The sequence below is a fragment of the Orycteropus afer genome, unplaced genomic scaffold (assembly GCF_000298275.1).
Source record: "Orycteropus afer afer isolate SDZICR_OR568_19922 unplaced genomic scaffold, OryAfe1.0 scaffold00221, whole genome shotgun sequence".
Lineage (NCBI taxonomy): Eukaryota > Metazoa > Chordata > Mammalia > Tubulidentata > Orycteropodidae > Orycteropus > Orycteropus afer.
Window position 1 is genome coordinate 1725273 of NW_006921808.1, and position 19300 is coordinate 1744572.

Genomic DNA, 19300 nt, shown 5'->3' on the forward strand with positions numbered 1-19300 from the left:
CCAGAGCTCCCTTTTTCTGTAAGGGTATATAACTTGCATTTTTTGCCATTTATGAATAACAGTTCACCATTTGCTCTAAATTCTGGCTATAATATGCAGGGGATGGGAGAGAAACTAGATAATTTAACATCATTGTCTGTATGTATTTTTTGGGGGGTGAAGGGGAATAATTTTTTTCTTCTGTTGAAAATATGTATTGCAAAAACAACTACTTCAAATTTCTACATGAACAATTTGGTGACATTGATTGCATTTTCAAGTTGTCCAACCATTCTTACCCTCCTTTTCTGAGATGTTCCTCCCCCACTAACATAAGCTCTGTACCCCCTAAGTTTACTGTTTGATCCTTTAAGTTGTTGTTGTTAGTTCAATCCCATATAGATAGATCTTAAGCGAGTATAGTACTCAAGGTAGATATATGCATTGCCTGGTAAATGCGCAAACCACATTCCTAGTGTTTAGCCAGGTTAAGCTATTGTTAATCTGCCTTATCTTCAGATGTCTTTGAATGATTCACTGTCATCTGTATCACTGTCTTTGAGACACCTGGATTCTCTGTCATCCTTCAGTGGAATTTCTTTTCTCTTCTAGGTTATCGGTTGTGTTTTCCATCAAATGCTGAATATAATATTGATGTTAGAAGTTGGAGAAGGACCTCATCGTACCACCCTTACTATTACATCACAAGTCATTAATGGTAGAAACCAAGCAGTCCAGTTTATCAGGTGACACACATTTTGAATTTTCACTCTATCACTCTTCCTTAGTTCTTCAGAAGTCAGAGTAAAGACTTCATAGCTGATCTGGTAGATTCATATGGTCTAGGTCACTACTCGTAGCCTCTACACTGGGGCCTGAATAAAGGACAAAGGATCTGCAATTCCTGGGCCGGAAGCAGCCTCTAGCTTACTTCATTCTACCTGTGAGGCTTTCTTCTGGGTAATAATGGCTTCTCTTTTTTTCTCTCCCTGTCTTTTGCAGTGTTTCCAAAAGTCCTGCTTCTTTTTCTTCCTATTTCTTGCTTCTCTGAGTTTCATTCCTCTTGTTTGTTGCCAGCTTTTCCTTGTATCTTCATTCCCTCCATTCCCACTTTTCTGTTCTCTTCCTCCTATAGAAAAATATCCTAAAGGAAAGAATTGAGTTGCTTTTATTTCTTTAGCAATAATCAGTTGACTTAATTTTTTCATCATGAGTCATTCCGCTTCACTTAAAAAGTCATGTGTTGGCTTTATTGGGAAAGATATCTTTCCTATCCCATTGGTTTTCTTTCCCTCCTTTATTGAATATTTATCATGGGGCATATAGGTGGTGGTAAGTATTTATATGTAAGTACATACCTGTGGTTATGCACGGGACACAGTTTAGCTGGAGATGTGATATGTGGATGAACTGTTAATCCCTAAGCAACAATCTCTTTTTTTAAGGATTTAAAAAAAACAAACAAACATTAAATAACTAAGATATTTTAAGTAGAAAGACTACCACTTTGGTTTTTTGGTGAAAGTTCATGATATTTCCAGTCATAATAATATTCATATAATGGTGCACATAAACTTAACATATGAGAATTATAGTAACTTCTTGGATTAAAAGTTGGAGAGGTAATGTACATTTATTGAAGTAACATTTCACTAAGCTACCATAAGGTGGTACTGTGTTGTAGTCTCTTCATATATAACACTAGATTCTGGAGTCTTAAATTTAGTAAGTAGTCAAAGAATACTGCTAAGGCCACCCTCGGAAGGAAGATTGGGCAATCTACTTCTGTAGAGAAAATGCCTCGGAAACCAAAGGAGGGGTCACTTTGAGTCAGATCAGACTCGATGGCAATGAGTTTGATTTTTTTGGTTTGGTCAAAGAATAATATGAAGCTTCTACTTTTCCCTTCCATGTCTATACCTGTATACGTGGTGACAGCTCTCTAAAACCATGATAGTAAGCATTTAGTAGTTTTCTGCTATCAGACTTTGTATTTTGATGCTTTAGTCTACTGAAATGACTCTTATTATATTGGGGTAGATTGATTTTAGTATTTAGAAATTCTGAAATACAGGAGTAGTGGTTTTTGAGGGTAAAGAAAAATTATTATTTTGTTGTAATAATAGGTATTTTGTAATAGGGTATGTGTTTTTCTTTTAAATAGCTTACTTGTGGATGAACTAAAAGAAAGTATATTTCCGGTCCTTCGTATCTTACTCCAGCATATTTGTGCCAAGGTATCATTTGATTTAATAATTATATGATAAACATAGTAAATAAATATATATGTATGTATGAAAGCATGTCATTTGATTTAATAATAATATGATAAACATAGTAAATATATATGTATGTATGAAAGCATGTATATGTGTATTCATAGGAAGTAGTCTGTATCATTCTAAAAGTGCTTTATTTCATATTCACTAGATGTTTCCCTAAACAAAATGTCCTTTAAGAAAAAATTTTGCTGGGAAATGTCAAACATAACAAAACTAGACTAAGAAGATGAACTCTTTATATACCCATTACCTAGCTTTGGCACTCATGTCTCATTTATACCCCTATTTGCTCACCATAATATGTACACATATTGTGTTTTCTTTTCTTTTCTTTAAGCAAATCTGTATTTTTTAATACATAAATATTTTAGTATATATTTCTTAATGTTAAGAATCTAAAAATATAATTACAAAATATTCAGAATATTAATACATCTAAAAACATCTTACTAACATATCTTTAATATCCTCAAATATCTGGTCGATATTAAAATTTCCATGAATAGCTCTTAAAAATTTTTTTAAAAAAATTTTTATAAGCATTTATATAATGCTTAATCTAAAGCTCATGAATTCTAGGGGGTCCATGACCTCCCTGAAATTATATGCTCAATTTATGTTGTTTTTTTTTTTTCCTTCTTTCCTATGAAGAGGGTTTATAGATACATAGCTTACTTTTCAAAGGGATCTGATACCTAAAATGTGTTAGTCAATTATATTACATGTAAAGGTCACTCACATATTTTCAACTTTAGAACATGTGCTTCGCTTGTCCTGCAGGTAGATATTGGCCATACACCTTCTCTTTCTGTGTTTCAGGTGATAGATAAGTCAGAGTACCGGACCTGTGCAGCCCAGTCCCTGGTCCAGTTGCTCAGTAAACTTCCTTCTGTGGAATATGCTACATTCATTGCCTGGCTCTACAGATACTCACGAAGTTCCAAGGTAGGAGAAATACCTGCATGGAGTCTTTGATCTTGGTTCTGTTAACTTCTAATGACAGCCAGATCTGAATACATAAGATAGGATATCTTTGCTTTTTTTTATTCTTATCTGATAGAAGTTCTTATGATTTTGCTTTACCAGATCCCACACAGGGTTTTTACTCTTGATGTTGCCTTAGCTCTGTTAGAACTGCCAGAAAGAGAGGTGGATAATACTCTATCCTTGGAGCATCAGAAGTTCTTAACACATAAGTTCTTGGTACAGGAAATTATATTTGACCGTTGTTTAGACAAGGCACCTACTGTCCGCAGCAAGGCATTGTCCAGTTTTGCACATTGTCTGGAGCTGTCTGTTACCAGCATGTCAGAGAGTATACTGGAACTTCTCATTAACAGTAAGTATGGCATCTGCTGTTACATGAAACTTGGCTTGTGTTTCCTAAGAAATTAGACTACACAGGAATCATTCTTTTTTTTTTTTTTTAATTGCGATTTGGGTGAAGATTTACAGAGCAAATTCACTTTCCATATAGCAGTTCACATATACTTTGTCTCATGTCATTGACCACAGTTTACACAATGCAATAGGTCCCCTCCCACTTCCTCCCCATAGTTACCTCTTCCCAGTGTCAATCCCTCCGTATACTCCTGCCCCCTGAGCTGTCTCCCTGTGCATAAGCAGCCTTTCTTTCTCCCATGATTGTTCTCTCCAGGGAGTGTATCTACTTGAGGTAAATGTTCAACTCATATGCCTGTCTTTTGTTTGGCCGTAAACCACAGGTGTGGGTTCAATTCCAGACCTGACAGGCGGCTAGGGCCATAGTCTCAGTGGTTCCACCAGGCTCTATCGGACCAGCAAAACTGGTCCCCACCTTTTTTTTTTTTTTTTCCCCTCCAAATGATTTTGAGTTTTTTTCCACATTGTTCTCCCTCTCTATCAAGGATCTCCTACATACATCCCCTTCCAAGTGGATGACAGTGGTATAGCCTGGCACAGGAATCATTCTTTTTCGTGACAAAATTCCAGAAATGGTATAAGATATTTTTGCACTCATAAACCTATTTTAGTGTATTTTACCCTACATTATAGGCAAGCCTGATACATTTAAAAGACCTATTAAGTATTTCAAATAGTCGTGTTGTAGAAGTGAGAATGTTGGCTGTCTTAATACTACCTTGCATTGTTTGGCATAGAAATGAGTATATTGGGGCCTGCTTTCCATTTCAAGTGCTTACTCAAGAAGAAGAATATTACTGATTGCCAGTAATTTAGAATTTGTCTTACTTGTTCTTGGGCCTGATTATCTTGAATTTAATTCCTCTGTGGATATTTACTTGGAGCTTATGACACTGTGACTCTTTACATCTCTTTCCTATCTGCGTATTTTTAGGTCGTGCAGTTTCAAGAACAGAGAGCCACCCTGGTACCTTACTGAGAAATTCATCAGGTAGTGAATCAATATTTAATAATTATCTTTTTACTTAAAAGAATTGTTGAGTATTTGAAATGTTACATTTGCCTTTTTAATGTAAATTTTTTTTTGCTTCATCAAGAAAATTGAAATATATTTTAGTAAGGTTGTAGCAACTTATATGAGTAAAATGCCATGTTTACATTGCCAAAAGCTGTACGTTTTTACCTTAATGACTTTCCCTTTTTAAAATATTTTTAAGGTTTTTCCTTTCAGAGGCAGACATTTAACCCTTCTGGAGTCTCAGACGTGATCAATGTAGACAACAGTGCTAAAACAGCTGGATCAGGGGGTATGTCATATTTTATCAGTATCAGATGGGTAATAACTTGGATTGAAGGAACCTGTCAAAAGCATCTAAAAACCTTAATATATTTTTGTTTTTATGATTAACTCATTCTCACAAATTAAAACATCTTTTACATGGAATCATATCTTTTTATTATGTCTTTAACTAAAGTCTTTGTACAATCCCAGAATCTACTTTTAATATCATGATAGGAAACTCTGAATCCAAACATCCATCTTTGAAAAAGACAGTTCAGGATTTAGTTTATAATTTCTCAGTACCAACAGCATGAACCATTTTTTTTAAGTCTAATTTATTTATGTTGTTGAGAATATGTACAGCAAAAATATACACCAATTCAAGTTTCTCCATATACAGTTCAGTGACATAGATTACTTTCTTGAAGTTGTGCAACATTCTCATGTTCCTTTTCTGAGTTGTCCTCTTCCAATAACATCAACTCGCTTCCTCCAATCTAATCTTTTGAGTTGTTCTTGCCAATTTGATCCCATATAGATAGATCTTAAAAGCATATGCTCAAGGAAGGCAGTGTTTGCTAGTTAAACTAAACCGCTATTTGGTTTAAGAATACTTGACATTATATTTTTGGTTTAAGGTTTAAAGATTAGCTTAGGGCAATAGTTTCAGGGCTCCATAATTCTACATAATTCTACATAATTATAATCATAATTCTACAGAGTCTGAGTTCTATGAGAATTTGAAATTCTGTCATACAATTCCCCCCCCTTTTGATCAGAATTCTTCTATAGACTCTTTCATCAAAATGAGTATGAACCATTATTTTTATGAGTCATGTATGTTGTGTGGTTTTTGTAGTTTGCATTCTAAGTGATTTGAAGATGAGTTTTTATAGGGATAAACTAACGTTATGTGTGCTCTTACTCAGGGACTCCAGTATGGGATTTAGAACAATTTAGTTGATGTTGTTGACTTGCTGAGCCTAGAATAATCTGGAATGTTTAATTGTTATTGTGAGTCAAGATGGGAAAAATAAGCCTGGACTAGGTAATAAACAACAACAAGGTATCAGGCAGACTGGGAACCTAGAAAGTCACTTTACTTGCTGGACCTTTTATTCATCTATAACATGAAATAGCATAATACCATAGAAAATAACACTGTATTAGGAATTAGGAGCAGTTTGAATTCTTATACTAATTGGTACTTATTTTAACTAATTAGTTACATGACCCAAGATATGGCAGTCAATAAAACTCCCTAATTACCAAATGTTCTGATTCTAACACCCTTCCTATTTATCATAGAGGGCTGTTAGGAGAATCCATTGGGGGGAAAAAAAAAGATTTAAATACATATGTAGCTTTGGTGGTGTAGCGCCTAAGGCATTTGACTGCTAACCAGAAGGCTGGTGGTTCAAACCCACCAGCCATTGCTCAGAAGTAAGATTGGACAGTCTGCTTCCATAGAGTTACTGCCTCAGAAACCCAAGGAGGGGTCACTATGAGTCGAGACCTACTGGATGGCAATGAGTTTGGTTTTTGTTTTGGTACCCATACATACGTACATACATACATATATATGTATGTATGTACGTATGTATGTATGTAAAGAGGAGAGAGAATATGCCTGTTTAGGAGATTAATTGTGTGGTTTGGTTTATTAATTCTGGCAGCAGATATTTATCTGCTATAGACTTGAATAAAATAATTACTTTTCTCAAGGAAATTATAGACCAGTGGGAGACACATGTGTGTATGTGTGCAGCTATGATGGAGATGCTGAGGTATGTTTAAAGTTCTGTGAGGATAATTACTATTTATCATTTCAGTCCAGAAGATCAGTATAGTAGTAGATTTGTATGGCTAGATATTAGCATCTATTACTCAGATTAAATTAGAGCAATAACAATTTATAAGAAACAGATTCCCTAAAATACTGTGGAGAGATTTAATCTCGAAAACAGTAAATGTTTGTGTTGGCTCCATATTTTCTCTCTTCAAATTATAGATTTACTTTGTATAGACACTTTTCCAAGCAATATCAAGTTACGTTGATTTGAGTCTTTGGAATTTCAGAAGTTTGCCAGATGTAAAGAGCCTATGTTCCCATCTTCTTGTTGATAGATTAAAAGAATTTATATTGTTGTTGACATTGATTATATGTTAAAAGCTTGTATAGTTACCACATGCCAAGCACAGTTTAAAAAAATTGAGATGTAATTCACATACCATAAAAGTTAACCAGTGGTTTTCAGTATATTCACAAGAGTATGGAATCATCACTTCTATCCAATTATAGAATATTTACATAATCCCTAAAACAAAAAGTTCACATCCATCAGCAGTGACATATATTTCTACCTACCTCCAGCCCCTGCTTTCTATAGCTGTGGATTTGCGAATTATGGACATCTCACCTAAATGGAATCACACAATATATAGCCCTTTGTGTTTGTCTTTCTTTATTTAGCATAATGTTTTCAATGTTCATCCATATTTTGTCCTGTATCTGTACTTCACTGTTTTTTAATGGCTAAATATTATTCCATTGTATGGATGGACCACATTTTGTTTATCTCTGTATCAGTTAATGGATATTTGAGTTATTTCCTGTGTTTGGCTATTATAAATAATGCTGCTATGAACATTATTGTGCAAGTTTTAATGTGAATATGAACATATGTTTTCATTTCTGCTGTGTTGTTTTGTTGTTATTAGGTGCCACTGAGTCAGATTTGACTCATAGTGACCCCTATGTACAATAGAACAAAACAGTCCCCAGTCATGTGCTGTCCTCACAGTCCTCACTGTACTTGAGCCCATTGTTGTAGCCACTGTGTCTGTCCGTCTCTTTGAGGGTCTTCCTCTTTTTGTGCTCACTCTCCACTTTACCAAGAGTAATATCCTTCTCCAGGGAATGGTCCTTTCTGACAACATGACCAAAATAGGTGAGATGCAGTCTGGCCTTTCCCGCTTCCAAGGATCATTCCAGCTGCACTTCTTCTAGGACAGATTTGTTTGTTCTTCTGACAATCAATGGTGTTTTAAGTATTCTTCACCAACACCACATTTTAAAAGAATCAACTCTTCTTTGGTCTTCCTTACTTTAACATGCATATGAGGTCATTTAAAATACCATGGCTTGGGTTAGGCACAGCTTAGTCTTCAAAGAAATATATTTGCTCTTTAACACTTTAAACAGTCTTTTGCAGCAGATTAGCTCAGTGCAGTATGACATCTGATTTCTTGACTGCTGCTTTAATAGGAGTTGATTATGGATACAAGTAATATGAAATCTTTGACAACTTCAATCTTTTCTCCATTTATGGTGATGATACTGCTTATTGGTCCAGTTCTGAGGATTTTTATTTTCTTTATGTTGAGGTGTAATCCATATTGCCGACTGAAGTCTTTGATCTTCATCAGTAAGTGCTTCAGGTCATCTTCACTTTAAGCCAGGAAGGTTTTGTCTGCATATTGCAGATTGTTAATGAGCCTTCCTCCAATCCTGATGCTGCATTGTTCTTATATAGTCCAGCTTCTCAGATTATTTACTCAGCATACAGATTGAATAAGTGTGGTGAAAGGATACAACCCTGACACAAACCCTTCCTGATTTTAAACCATTCAGTATCCCCTTGTTCTGTTCAAATGGTTTATGTACAGGTTCCCAATATTTTGGAATTCCCATTCTTCTCAGTGTTATCCATAATTTGTTATAATCCAAGCAGACAAATGCTTTTGCATAGTCAGTAAAACACTAGTAAACATCTTTCTGGTATTCTTTGCTTATAGTCAAGAATCAGACCTAAAGAATGATGATGGGCCATAGTCTTGGGAGTTTGACCAGTCTATATTAGACCAGTAAGCCTGGTATTTTGTATGATTGTGAGTTTTGTTCCATACTTTTCTCTCACTTTCTCCATATCTTCTGTTCTGAGAGATTACCATCTAGTTCATCTGGTCTGAGGATCATGTAGGCTAAGGTTCGTATGGTCCACTATTCCCTGAGACTAATTGTTTCCATGGGTCTTTGATTTTCTTCATTCTTCTTTGCTGTGGATCAGGAGGTACCAGTGTTGCATCATAGGTGGTTGCTCACAAGCTTTTAAGTCCCTAGTCTAAAAAGTCAACAAAGTTAGGATGTAGAACTGTGTTTTGTGTAGTATATTATGCCAATTGAGCTTGATTTCCCCCACGATCATGGTCTCAAGCTCCTTGGTTCCTCAGTAATTTTTGGTAAAGTTGTGAAACCTCTGTTGTATATTACCATATCTCATTTAACAACCCTTTGGGCTAAATATTTCCATTTGTAGCTGATTGAAATGTATGAACCACATAATTTGCTCAAAATTTCAAAGGTAGAAGCCAGGATTTAAAATCAGCTTTATAATAACACTCCTAATTTATGCTCTTTTTATTATACTAGTCTGCATTTTTCATTGTTATAAATTATTGTTAAGGTTTTCTTTCTTTCTTTCTTTTTGTATATAATTTGATGCTCTGATTTCTAATTAGGAAGATTTTTAGACTAGAGTGTTTTGGTATTACATGGTGAAATGTAGTTACTGTGTAGTCTTTCTCACACAGTAATGATTTTTTTGATTTTCTCAACAGAAAGATGTGTTTTGGCAATGCTGAGGAAAAGAATCAGGGATGAGAAGACCAACGTTAGGAAATCTGCGCTCCAGGTGTGAATTTTTTTAGACAGTTTTTATGTGCTATCTTTATAACAGCTAAAAAGTGGAACATGTAAGAGATTGTTTAAAAAAGTCCTCAGGTCATATACTTTGATTAACTTGTTTTGTGTTAACTGCTAATTGACCCTGATCCTTTCATGTAGAAATTATAGAGATAAACTGAAAGATTATCTATTTGTAAGCTTTTCTACTAAATTGCTGGCTTTTTAATAATCACAAATTTATATCCTTTATTTCTTTTGTCTAGAATAGAGGTTTGTTTTTTTTTTAATTTATTTTATTTTATTGTGATTTGGGTCAAAGTTTACAGAGCAAATTCACTTTCCATGCAGCAGTTCACATACACTTTGTGTCATGACATTGACTACAATGTACCACAATTTACAGTTCCCCTCCCAGTTCTTCCTCATAGTTATCTCTTCCTTGTGTCCTTCCCTCCATGCACTCCTGTCCCCTGAGTTATGACCCTGTGCATACACAGCCCTTCTATTCTCCCATGATTGTTCTCTCCGAGGAGTATATCTGCCTAGTGTAAACGTTCAGCTTATATGCCTGTCTTTTGTTTGGCTAGAAGCCACAGATGGGGGTTCAACTCCAGACCTGAAGGGCATCTAGGGGCCATAGTCTCAGTGGTTCCATCAGGTTCTATCAGACCAGCAAACCCGGTCCCTCTTTTTTTTTTTTTCCCCAAGTGATTTTGAGTTTTGTTCTACATAGTTCTCCCACTCTATCTACGATCTCCTACATAGATTACCCTCCAAGTGGTTGACAATGGTAGCCAGGCATCACCTAGTTCTTCTGGTCTCATAGTCATATAGGCTGCAGATTGCATGGTATATCAGTCGCTAAGACTAATTGTTTCTGTGAATCTTTGGTTTTCTTCATTCTTCTTTGCTTTTGATGAGAAGAGACCCATTGTTGCATCTAGATGGCTGCTTGCAAGATTTTAAGATCCCAGTCATTACTCGCCAAAGTAGGAGGTGGAACAGTGTTTTTTGTAGTGTGTTATGCCAGTTGAGCTTGATGTCCCCTGTGACTGTGGTCCCAACCCCTGAGATTCAACTATTTGCTCACTCCGGTTAGCTGGCTGTGCCCAAGAAGTGACTACAACCTTGTTCCTTGTCAGCTCTATCGTATACCTGGGAATTCTATACAGAACATACCAATACACTTGTAAAAGCATTGTCTGCCAACCCTATACCCTACACACTCCCCACCACATAGACATATCTAATAGTTCAGCCTGTCCACGGATCTATCCACCCATATATCCATGTTTGCCTTCACTGACAACACAGTAGTGTATGTGCAAAAGGGTTCATCTTTGTTGTCTGTACCTCGCCTGTACCTCTCTATGGCTTTTTCTTCTTCAGTGCCACCATGTCGATCACTCACATTTGGTACATTGCCCTTTTCTTCATCCAAATCACTGCAGGGCTCTACCTATTTAACAGTGTTCCCTACTCTCCCCTGCCACCCCTGGTAACTACTAGCAAAGTGGCATAGTGCCTAAGGTATTTGCCTGCTAACCAGAAGACTGGCAGTTCAGACCCATCAGCCACTCCCCAGAAGGAAGGTTGGGCAGTCTACTTCCGTATAGATACCACCTCTGAAACCCAAGGAGTGGTCGCTGTGAGTCAGATCTGATTCGATGGCAATGTATCATGTAAATCTTTCCTTGACTTTTTACAGTAACAGACTAACACAATATTTCTCCTTCTGTGATTGACTTACTTATTTCACTCAGCATAATCTCCTCCAAGTTCATTGATGGTATGTGGTGTTTTGCCGATTCTATGTTATACTTTAGAGTTGCATAGTATTCCATTGTGTGTATGTTCCATTGTTTGGTTATCCATTCTTCGCTGATGGACACCTAGGTTGTTTCCATCTTTTGGCTATTGTAAATAGTGTTGCGATGAACATGGGTGTGCATATGTCTGTTCTTCTCCTGGTTCTCACTTCTTTAAGATATATACCTAGTAATGGAATATCTGGTCAAATGGTATTTCTAATTCCAACTTTTTAAGGAATCACCATACTACTTTTCACAGTGGTTGTGCCATTTTACAGTCCCACCAGCAGTGTACGAAAGTCCCAATCTCTCCACATCCTCGCCAGCATTTGTTATTTTCTGTCTTGTTGAACTCTGCTACTAGTGCTGGGGCCAGATGGTATCTCATTGTTGTTTCGATTTGCATCTCTCTAATGACTAATAATTGTGAGCATTTTATCATATGTTTGTTGGCTGCCTGAATATCCTTTTTGGTGAACTGTGTATTCATATCTTCTGCCCATTTTTTAATTGGATTATTTGTCTTTTTGTTGTTGAGGTGTTACAGTTTTCTGTAAATTCTAGGGATAAATCCCTTGTCAGATATGTCATTGCCAAATACTTTTTCCCGATCTGTATGTTCTCTTTTGACTTTGTTGGAGAAGTCTTTGGAAGCACATAAAAATTTAATTTTAGAAGTTCCCATTCATCTAGTTTCTCTTCTGCTGTTTTTGCATTTTGGGTTATGCTTGCTAGTCTTTTTATGCCATAAATTGTTGTGTTTTTGTTCTTATGTCCCGTCGAGTTGGACCTGACTCATAGTGAGCTGTCCTTGGGTTTCCAAGACAGTATCACTATAGAAGTAGATTGCTGAACCTTCCTTCCGAGGAGAAGCTGGTGGGTTTGACCCACCAGCCTCCTGGTTAGCAGTCAAGTGCCTTAGGCACTATGTTACCAGAGCTAATTTGCCCCTAGTTTTTCCTCAAGGAACTTTATTGTTTTAGATTTCTTATTTAAGTCTTTGATCCATCTGGAGGTAGTTTTTGGGTATGTTGTGAGGTACAGATCTTGTTTCATTTTTCTGCAAGTGGATATCCAGTTTTGCCAGTACTATTTATTAAACAAACTTTCTCTTCTCCATTTAATGGATTTCGGCCCCTTGACAAAGATCAGCTGACCATTGGTCAATGGATCTGTTTCTGGGTTCTCAATTCAGTTCCATGGGTCTGTAAGTCTGCCATGATACCAATACCAGGCAGTTTTGACTACTGTGACTGTATAGGTTTTGAGAGGAGGCAGTGTGAGACTTCCTACTTTGTTCTTCTTCTTCAGTAATGCTTTGCTTATCTGAGGTCTCTTTCCTTTCCATATAAAGTTAGTGATTGGCTTTTCCATATCTTTAAAAAATGTTGATGGGATCTGGATTGGGATTGAATTGAATGTATATAGATTGCTTTGTGTAGAACTGACATTTTCTCAATGTTCAGTCTTCCTGTCCACAAACAAGCATGGTATGTTCTTCCATTTATGTAGTTCTCTTATGGTTTCTTGAAGTAGTCTTTTATAGTTTTCTTTGTATAGGTCTTTTGTGTCTCTGGGCAGATTTATTCCCAAGTATTTTGTTTTTCTGTTAGCTATTGTAAATAGTGTTAATTTCCTTATTTCTATTTCAGCAGTCTCTTTGCTGGTGTAGAGGAATCCAAGTGATATTTGGATGTTCATCTTGTATGCTGCTATGATTCTAAATCTCTCTATTAGTTACAGTAGATTTTTGAATGAGTCTCTTGGGTTTTCTAGGCATAAATCATATCATCAGTAAATAGGGATAGTTTGACTTCTTCCTTACCAATTGGGATGCCTTTGATTTCCTTTTCTTGCCTTATTGCCCTGGCTAGGACTTCCAGTACAGTGTTGAATAGAAGTGGTGATAGAAGGCATCCTTGTTTGGTTCCTGTTCGCAATGGGAATGGTGTCAGTCTCTCTCCATTGAGTGTAGTGTTCCTGTTGGTTTTGCTTATATACCCTTTATTACATTGAGTAATGTCCCTTCTATTCCTATTCTGCTGAGAGTTTTGATCAGGAATGGGTGTTGGATTTAATCAGATGCCTTTTCTGCATCAATTGATATGATCATGTGGTTCTTCTCCTCTGTTTTATTTCTGTGGTGGATGATGTTGATTGTTTGTCTAATGTTGAACCATCCTTCCATACATGATATGAACCCCACTTTGTCATAATAATGGTTTTCTTGATATGTTGTTGCAGTCTATTGACTAGGATTTTGTTGAAAATTTTTGCATCTATATTCATGAGGGATATTGGTCTGTAGTTTTCCTTTAGAGTGATGTCTTTGCCTGATTTTTGTATCAAGGTTATCCTTGCCTCATAAAATAAGTTAACTAGGATTCCATTGTTTTGTATGTTTTGGAATAGTTTGAGTAGGATTGGTATCAGTTCTTCTCTGAATGTTTTTGGAAATCTCCATTGAAACCTTCTGGGACAGGATTTTTTTTCTTGTTGGTAATTTTTTTATAACCTGTTCAATTTCTTCTTTTGTTATGGATCCGTTCAGCTGTTCCACATCAATGTGTGTTGGTTTAGGTAAGTGATGTGTTTCTAGAAATCTGTCTATTTCTTCCAGATTTTCAAATTTGTTGGAGTACAGTTCTTCATAGTATCCTGATATTATCCTTTTTATTTCAGTTGGTTCTGTTGTGATGTCGCCCATTTCATTTATTCCTGTTATTTCTCTTTTCTCCCTCTTTTTTTGTTTGTTAAATTTGCCAATTTTATTAATATTTTCAAGAAACCAACTTCTAGTCTTGCTGATATTTTCTGTTGTCTTTCTGTTTTCTGTTTCATTGATTTCTGCTCCAATCTTTACTTTTTCCTTTCTTCTGCTGACTGTAGGCTTTTCTTGTTCTTTCTCTAATGTTAGAGATTTTGGTTTACAGTGTTGATTTGGGCTCGTTCTTCTTTTAGATGTGTCCATTTATTGCTATAAATTGGCCTCTGATCACTGCTTTAGTTGTGTCCCAAAGATTTTGGTATGTTGCGTTTTCATTGTCGTGTAATTCAAAGAATTTTTTAATTTCATTTTTTATATCTTTTCCTACCCAGTCGTTCTTAAGGAGGGTGTTGTTCAGATTCCATATGTTTGCTCTTTTTCCGTTGATCTTCGTATTGTTGATTTCTAATTTGATAGCATTGAGATCTGAGAGATGCTTTACAGTATTTCAATGTTTTTAAATTTATGAAGGCTTGCTTTATGGCCTAACATATGGTGTATCATGGAGAATGTTCCATGTGCACTGGAAAAGAATGTATATTGTACTGTTGTTGGGTAAAGTGCTGTGTAGATGTCTATAAGTTCAAGATGGTGGATTGTAGTTTAGCTCTTCTATATCTTTGTTGAATGTCTTTCCAATTGTTCTATCTGTGATTGAAAGTGGTATAGTAAAGTCTCCCACTATGACTGTGGAGTCATCTATTTGCCTTTTCAACACTTTTAAAGTCTGATTTATGTATTTTAGGGGTCTTTCCTTGGGTTTATATATATTTATTGTAGTTTTGTCCTCTTGTTCAGTTGATGCTTTTATCATTATATAATGTCCTTCTTTGTCTTAAAGTTAGTTTGATCAGAAATTAATATTGCCACTCCAGCTCTTTTTTGGTTGCCATTTGCTTGTTATATCTTTTTCCTATTTAGTCTATTTTTTGTGTTTGTCTCTAAAGTGTGTCTCTTATAGATTGTTGTCTCTTATTTATTGATAAGTGTTGTTTTCTTATCCAGCGTTCAACTCTCCTTCTCTTGAGTAGTGCATTCAATCCATTAACATTCAGTGTAATTTTCGACAAGTATGAATTTGTTGCTTTAATTTTGTTATGTGTTTTTTTATGCTTTTCTCAGTTTCTTTGTTCCATATAATTTTCTGTGCTGAGCTCCTTACGTTTATGAATCGTGTTATCCTTTCCTTTGTGGCTGTTGTTTTAACAGTTGCTAAATATTTGTGCTTGTCCTCTTTTTTTTATTGTGATGTGAAGGTTTGTCATTTTCTTTTGAGGTTTCCCTGTGATTTTTAATTTTCTCCCCGAGTTTAGAATAATCCATTCTATCTTGCAACTCTCTTGACTTCCTCATTGTTTAGAAGTTCTGTACACAATATTTTCCCTCTTTTTGGTTTGTAGTTGTCCCCATTTACCAATTGATGTCTCCGATTCCCTGTTTACAATCTTATAAGGTTATTTTACTTGGGATATGTCCATAGCTGTGGTTTCTGGGTTTTGTCATCTTATATTAATAGTGGGTTGTTGTTTGCTATTATTGGTTCTCTGTTGAAAGGACTTCCTTTAGTATCTTTGTAAGGTTGGTCTGGTTTTAACAAGTTCTCTTAATATCTTCTTATCTGGAAATGTCCTAATTTCATGATCATATTTGAGGGACAGTTTTTCCAGGTATATAATTCTTGGATATAATTCTTGGTTGGAAATATTTCTCTTTCCGGGTTTTCTATATGCTATCCCTTTGCCTTCTTGCTTGCATGGTTTCTGCTTAGAAATCAGAGCTTATTCTTATTGGTTGTCCTTTGTAAGTTACTTTTATTTTTTCCTTTGCTGCCAGTATTCTTTCTTTGTCTTTGGTTTTGATGAGTTTGATGATGATATGTTTTGTTGATTTTCTTTTGAGGTCCTTCCTGTTTGTGGTTCATTGGATTTCCTGAATGGATATATTCTCATCTTTCATCATATCATGGAAGTTCTCTTCCAACCAATCTTGGACAATTTTCTCAGTGGTTTTATTTTTTTCTTCCTGTTCTGGAATGCCAGTGACACATAGGGTCTTTCTTTTGATTGTATCCCACATGGATCTTACGGTTTCTTCTTTTTGTTTTGATTTTTTTTCTGATTGATCTCTTTCCAAAGAAGTATTCAGGTATTTATTTTCAGTCTCCTTAATTCTGTCTTCCATTAATTCAATTCTACTCCTTTACTGTTTCAGTATGTTATTTCTGTGGTGGATGATGTTGATTGTTTTTCTAATGTTGAACCAGCCTTCCATACATGATATGAACCCCACTTTGTCATAATGAATGGTTATCTTGATATGTTATTGCAGTCTTTTGGCTAGGATTTTGTTGAAGATTTTTGCATCTATATTCATGAGGGATATTGGTCTGTAGTTTTCTGACAATTTAGTATTTAGTATTAATCTGGATTTCTATGTGTAGATTTGAGTCATTTCTACTTTTTCATTTAGTTTGTCATTTTGTTCTTGTATTTTCTTCTGAAATTGTTCTAGGGTTTTATCTGTGCTTTCCTCAATTTTGTCAGTTTTTTCCTTGATCTATCTGTCAATACTTTAAAGATACCTAAATATATTTCTTTTGAATTCCTTATCAGGGAGTTCCAGTGCTGCTGCTTCCTTAGGGATGTGTTCTGGGTCCGTATCCTGCACCCTTGTTGCAACCACTTTATCTTGCTTTTTTGTGTGGACTGTGATAGTCTGTTGTCTCTGAGACATTGTGATGTTGTTATATTTAGATCTCTGTTAACTGTTTGTGAAGAGCAACTAAGGGTGAGCCAGTTTCTTCTTGGTGGTCTTTTATCATTGGCCAGTTGGTGGAGACGGAAGTGGTGGCTCTCACTCAATAAGTGAAGCTTTCCATTCCTTGGTGTCCATAATGTCCTTTGGTTCCTGGCAAATAGAGCCTATTCTTAAGTCCTGGAATCTGGGAGAATGCTGTCACTTTAACTGTCCAAAATGTTTGATCCACTGGTAAACATTCAAAACAGCTGCGCCCTCCAGACAGGCAAAATCCACAAGTCTGCGTACTTTCTTCTTCGCTGGTTCCCCTTTTATTCACCAACTACCAGAGCAGTCCTCCATGCAGTCTCTGACTAGCAGGGTTGATTTTTAGGTTAATTCTTAGGTCTAATTACACTCGGCACTATCCAAGCTGTCTGTGCCATTTGGGACGCTGTCAGACCACAGTGCTGCGTATCTCCTTGTTTGGTCTTTTCATGCAAATTCTTCTACCATTTGGAGTTTAGTCCACTTCTATGACCTTCCCTTCAAAGCTTAGGTGTCTAGGATTATTTTCTGTGTCCATGTGAATTGGTTTCCCTTTTCTTTGTTGAAGAGGGTCTGTGCAGTCTTTCTGCATATTTCACCATCTTACCAGAACTCCCTAAAATAGACATTCTTAAGACCTAGGGGCCATGGATAAGTTTCCCTAGGGTTCATTAATCCCTGAAATTATTTGTAAATATTTATTTATGAAATACATTTCAGATTTTGCTACCGAAGGAGGTGTTAGCTTTCATCAAATTCTAAAAGGTAGTATATGTTGTAAGAGGGAGTAATTGATCCATGACCCCAAGATGTTAAGCACAAACTTTTGAAGGAAGTATCCATCAGTCTTCAGTTAGTCTTTTGTATTTATACTGTGCACAGTCATCACATCATGCTGCATATTTGCCTTCTAGGTTTTAGGGAATATTTTGAAGCATTGTGAAATATCGGGTATGAAGGAAGACCTGTCAATTCTGCAGGAGCAGTGTCGAGATCCTGCAGTGTCTGTCCGGAAGCAGGCCCTGCAATCCCTTACTGACCTTCTTATGGTAAGAGAAAAGGCATAATGTATCTCTCTAGTGCATGGTATTTGACATTGAAGAGGTCTACTGAAGGGCTGCATTTCAAGTGGAAGGAAGAGACATCTTTTAATTGCACACTTTGCACTATTTCAAAGTGAATATAAATAGCTACTAATGCTAGGGAAAACTAATGACTAGCTTTTTCTTAACTTCGGCTCGTATCTTATATAGAAAAATCAATTTTAAAATTAATTTAGTTAACTCTAGATTAATATGGGTCTGTTAAGACATATATATATATGGGAGTTCTGGTAGCATAGTGCCTACGGCACTTGACTGCTAGCCAGACGGTTGGCGGTTCAAACCCACCAGCCACTCCTCAGAAAGAAGGTTGGGCGATCTACTTCCATAGTGATACCAACTCGGAAGCCCAAGGAGGGGTCGCTGTGAGTCAGGTCTGACTCGACAGCACATAACAACCCAACAAGACATATACAGATGATACCGCTACAAAAGCAGATCTATTAATACTGTGCCATTTAATTCTACCCACTAATTAGTTGTGGAAGAATTTTTAAAATGTGTTTATTTATTTCATGTTAGAAGGCACTAAGCAATGCATTTTTTATTTTTCTGTTAGCATCTAATCTGTTTGTTCCTTAGGATAAATATTTATTACTTGCTTTTATCTTGCATCACCAAAAGTGCTAATTGACTACTACTAGTAAAATTATGACTTTACTGTGTATGTATAAAATTTAAGTCTGCACTAATTTATAATAACTTGGGTTGAAGTTTGTTTTCTGTGCAATATGAATGTTTTCTTTTTTTCAATTTTTACTCAATTTGCAATCATATACATGATTATTTTTAACGTGTTTCTCACATCATCAATCATATCTTCAAATGATTTTTATTTAGACTGTTAATAACATCAGACTTGTGACTTCTTAATTTTAAAATCTTAAGGCCCAACGTAGATGTATCCATGTACAAAAAGCCTGGCTGACAGGAATCATCCCTGTTGTGATGGACTGTGAGAGCACTGTGCAAGAGAAGGCACTGGAATGCCTTGACCAGCTCCTCTTGCAAAACATCAAACATTACAATAAATTTCATAGTGGAGATGACAGCCAGGTACTAGCTTGGGAACTTCTTCTTGTCCTTACTACAGAAAGCCAGGATCTAAGGTATGTTAATTATGTGTCTTAATTTTCCTTATTGAAGGCCCTAAGAGATTTTATTAATGAATTGATCTTGAAAAATTTATCTTCAAAAAAATCTA

The 19300-nt window shown here is 36.0% G+C and overlaps 1 protein-coding gene across 1 annotated transcript in view; it reads left to right on the forward strand.

The window, feature by feature from the left end:
• NCAPD3 (non-SMC condensin II complex subunit D3) overlaps nucleotides 1-19300 on the forward strand; it is a 257331-nt gene that overhangs the window by 88335 nt on the left and 149696 nt on the right. Inside the window, exons 7-15 of the mRNA XM_007948735.2 lie at nucleotides 592-725; nucleotides 2144-2216; nucleotides 3081-3206; nucleotides 3348-3600; nucleotides 4597-4653; nucleotides 4880-4969; nucleotides 9565-9638; nucleotides 17908-18042; nucleotides 18985-19205. Of these exons, the coding sequence (XP_007946926.2) occupies nucleotides 592-725; nucleotides 2144-2216; nucleotides 3081-3206; nucleotides 3348-3600; nucleotides 4597-4653; nucleotides 4880-4969; nucleotides 9565-9638; nucleotides 17908-18042; nucleotides 18985-19205 (1163 nt within the window). The remainder of the gene's footprint in view (nucleotides 1-591; nucleotides 726-2143; nucleotides 2217-3080; nucleotides 3207-3347; nucleotides 3601-4596; nucleotides 4654-4879; nucleotides 4970-9564; nucleotides 9639-17907; nucleotides 18043-18984; nucleotides 19206-19300) is intronic.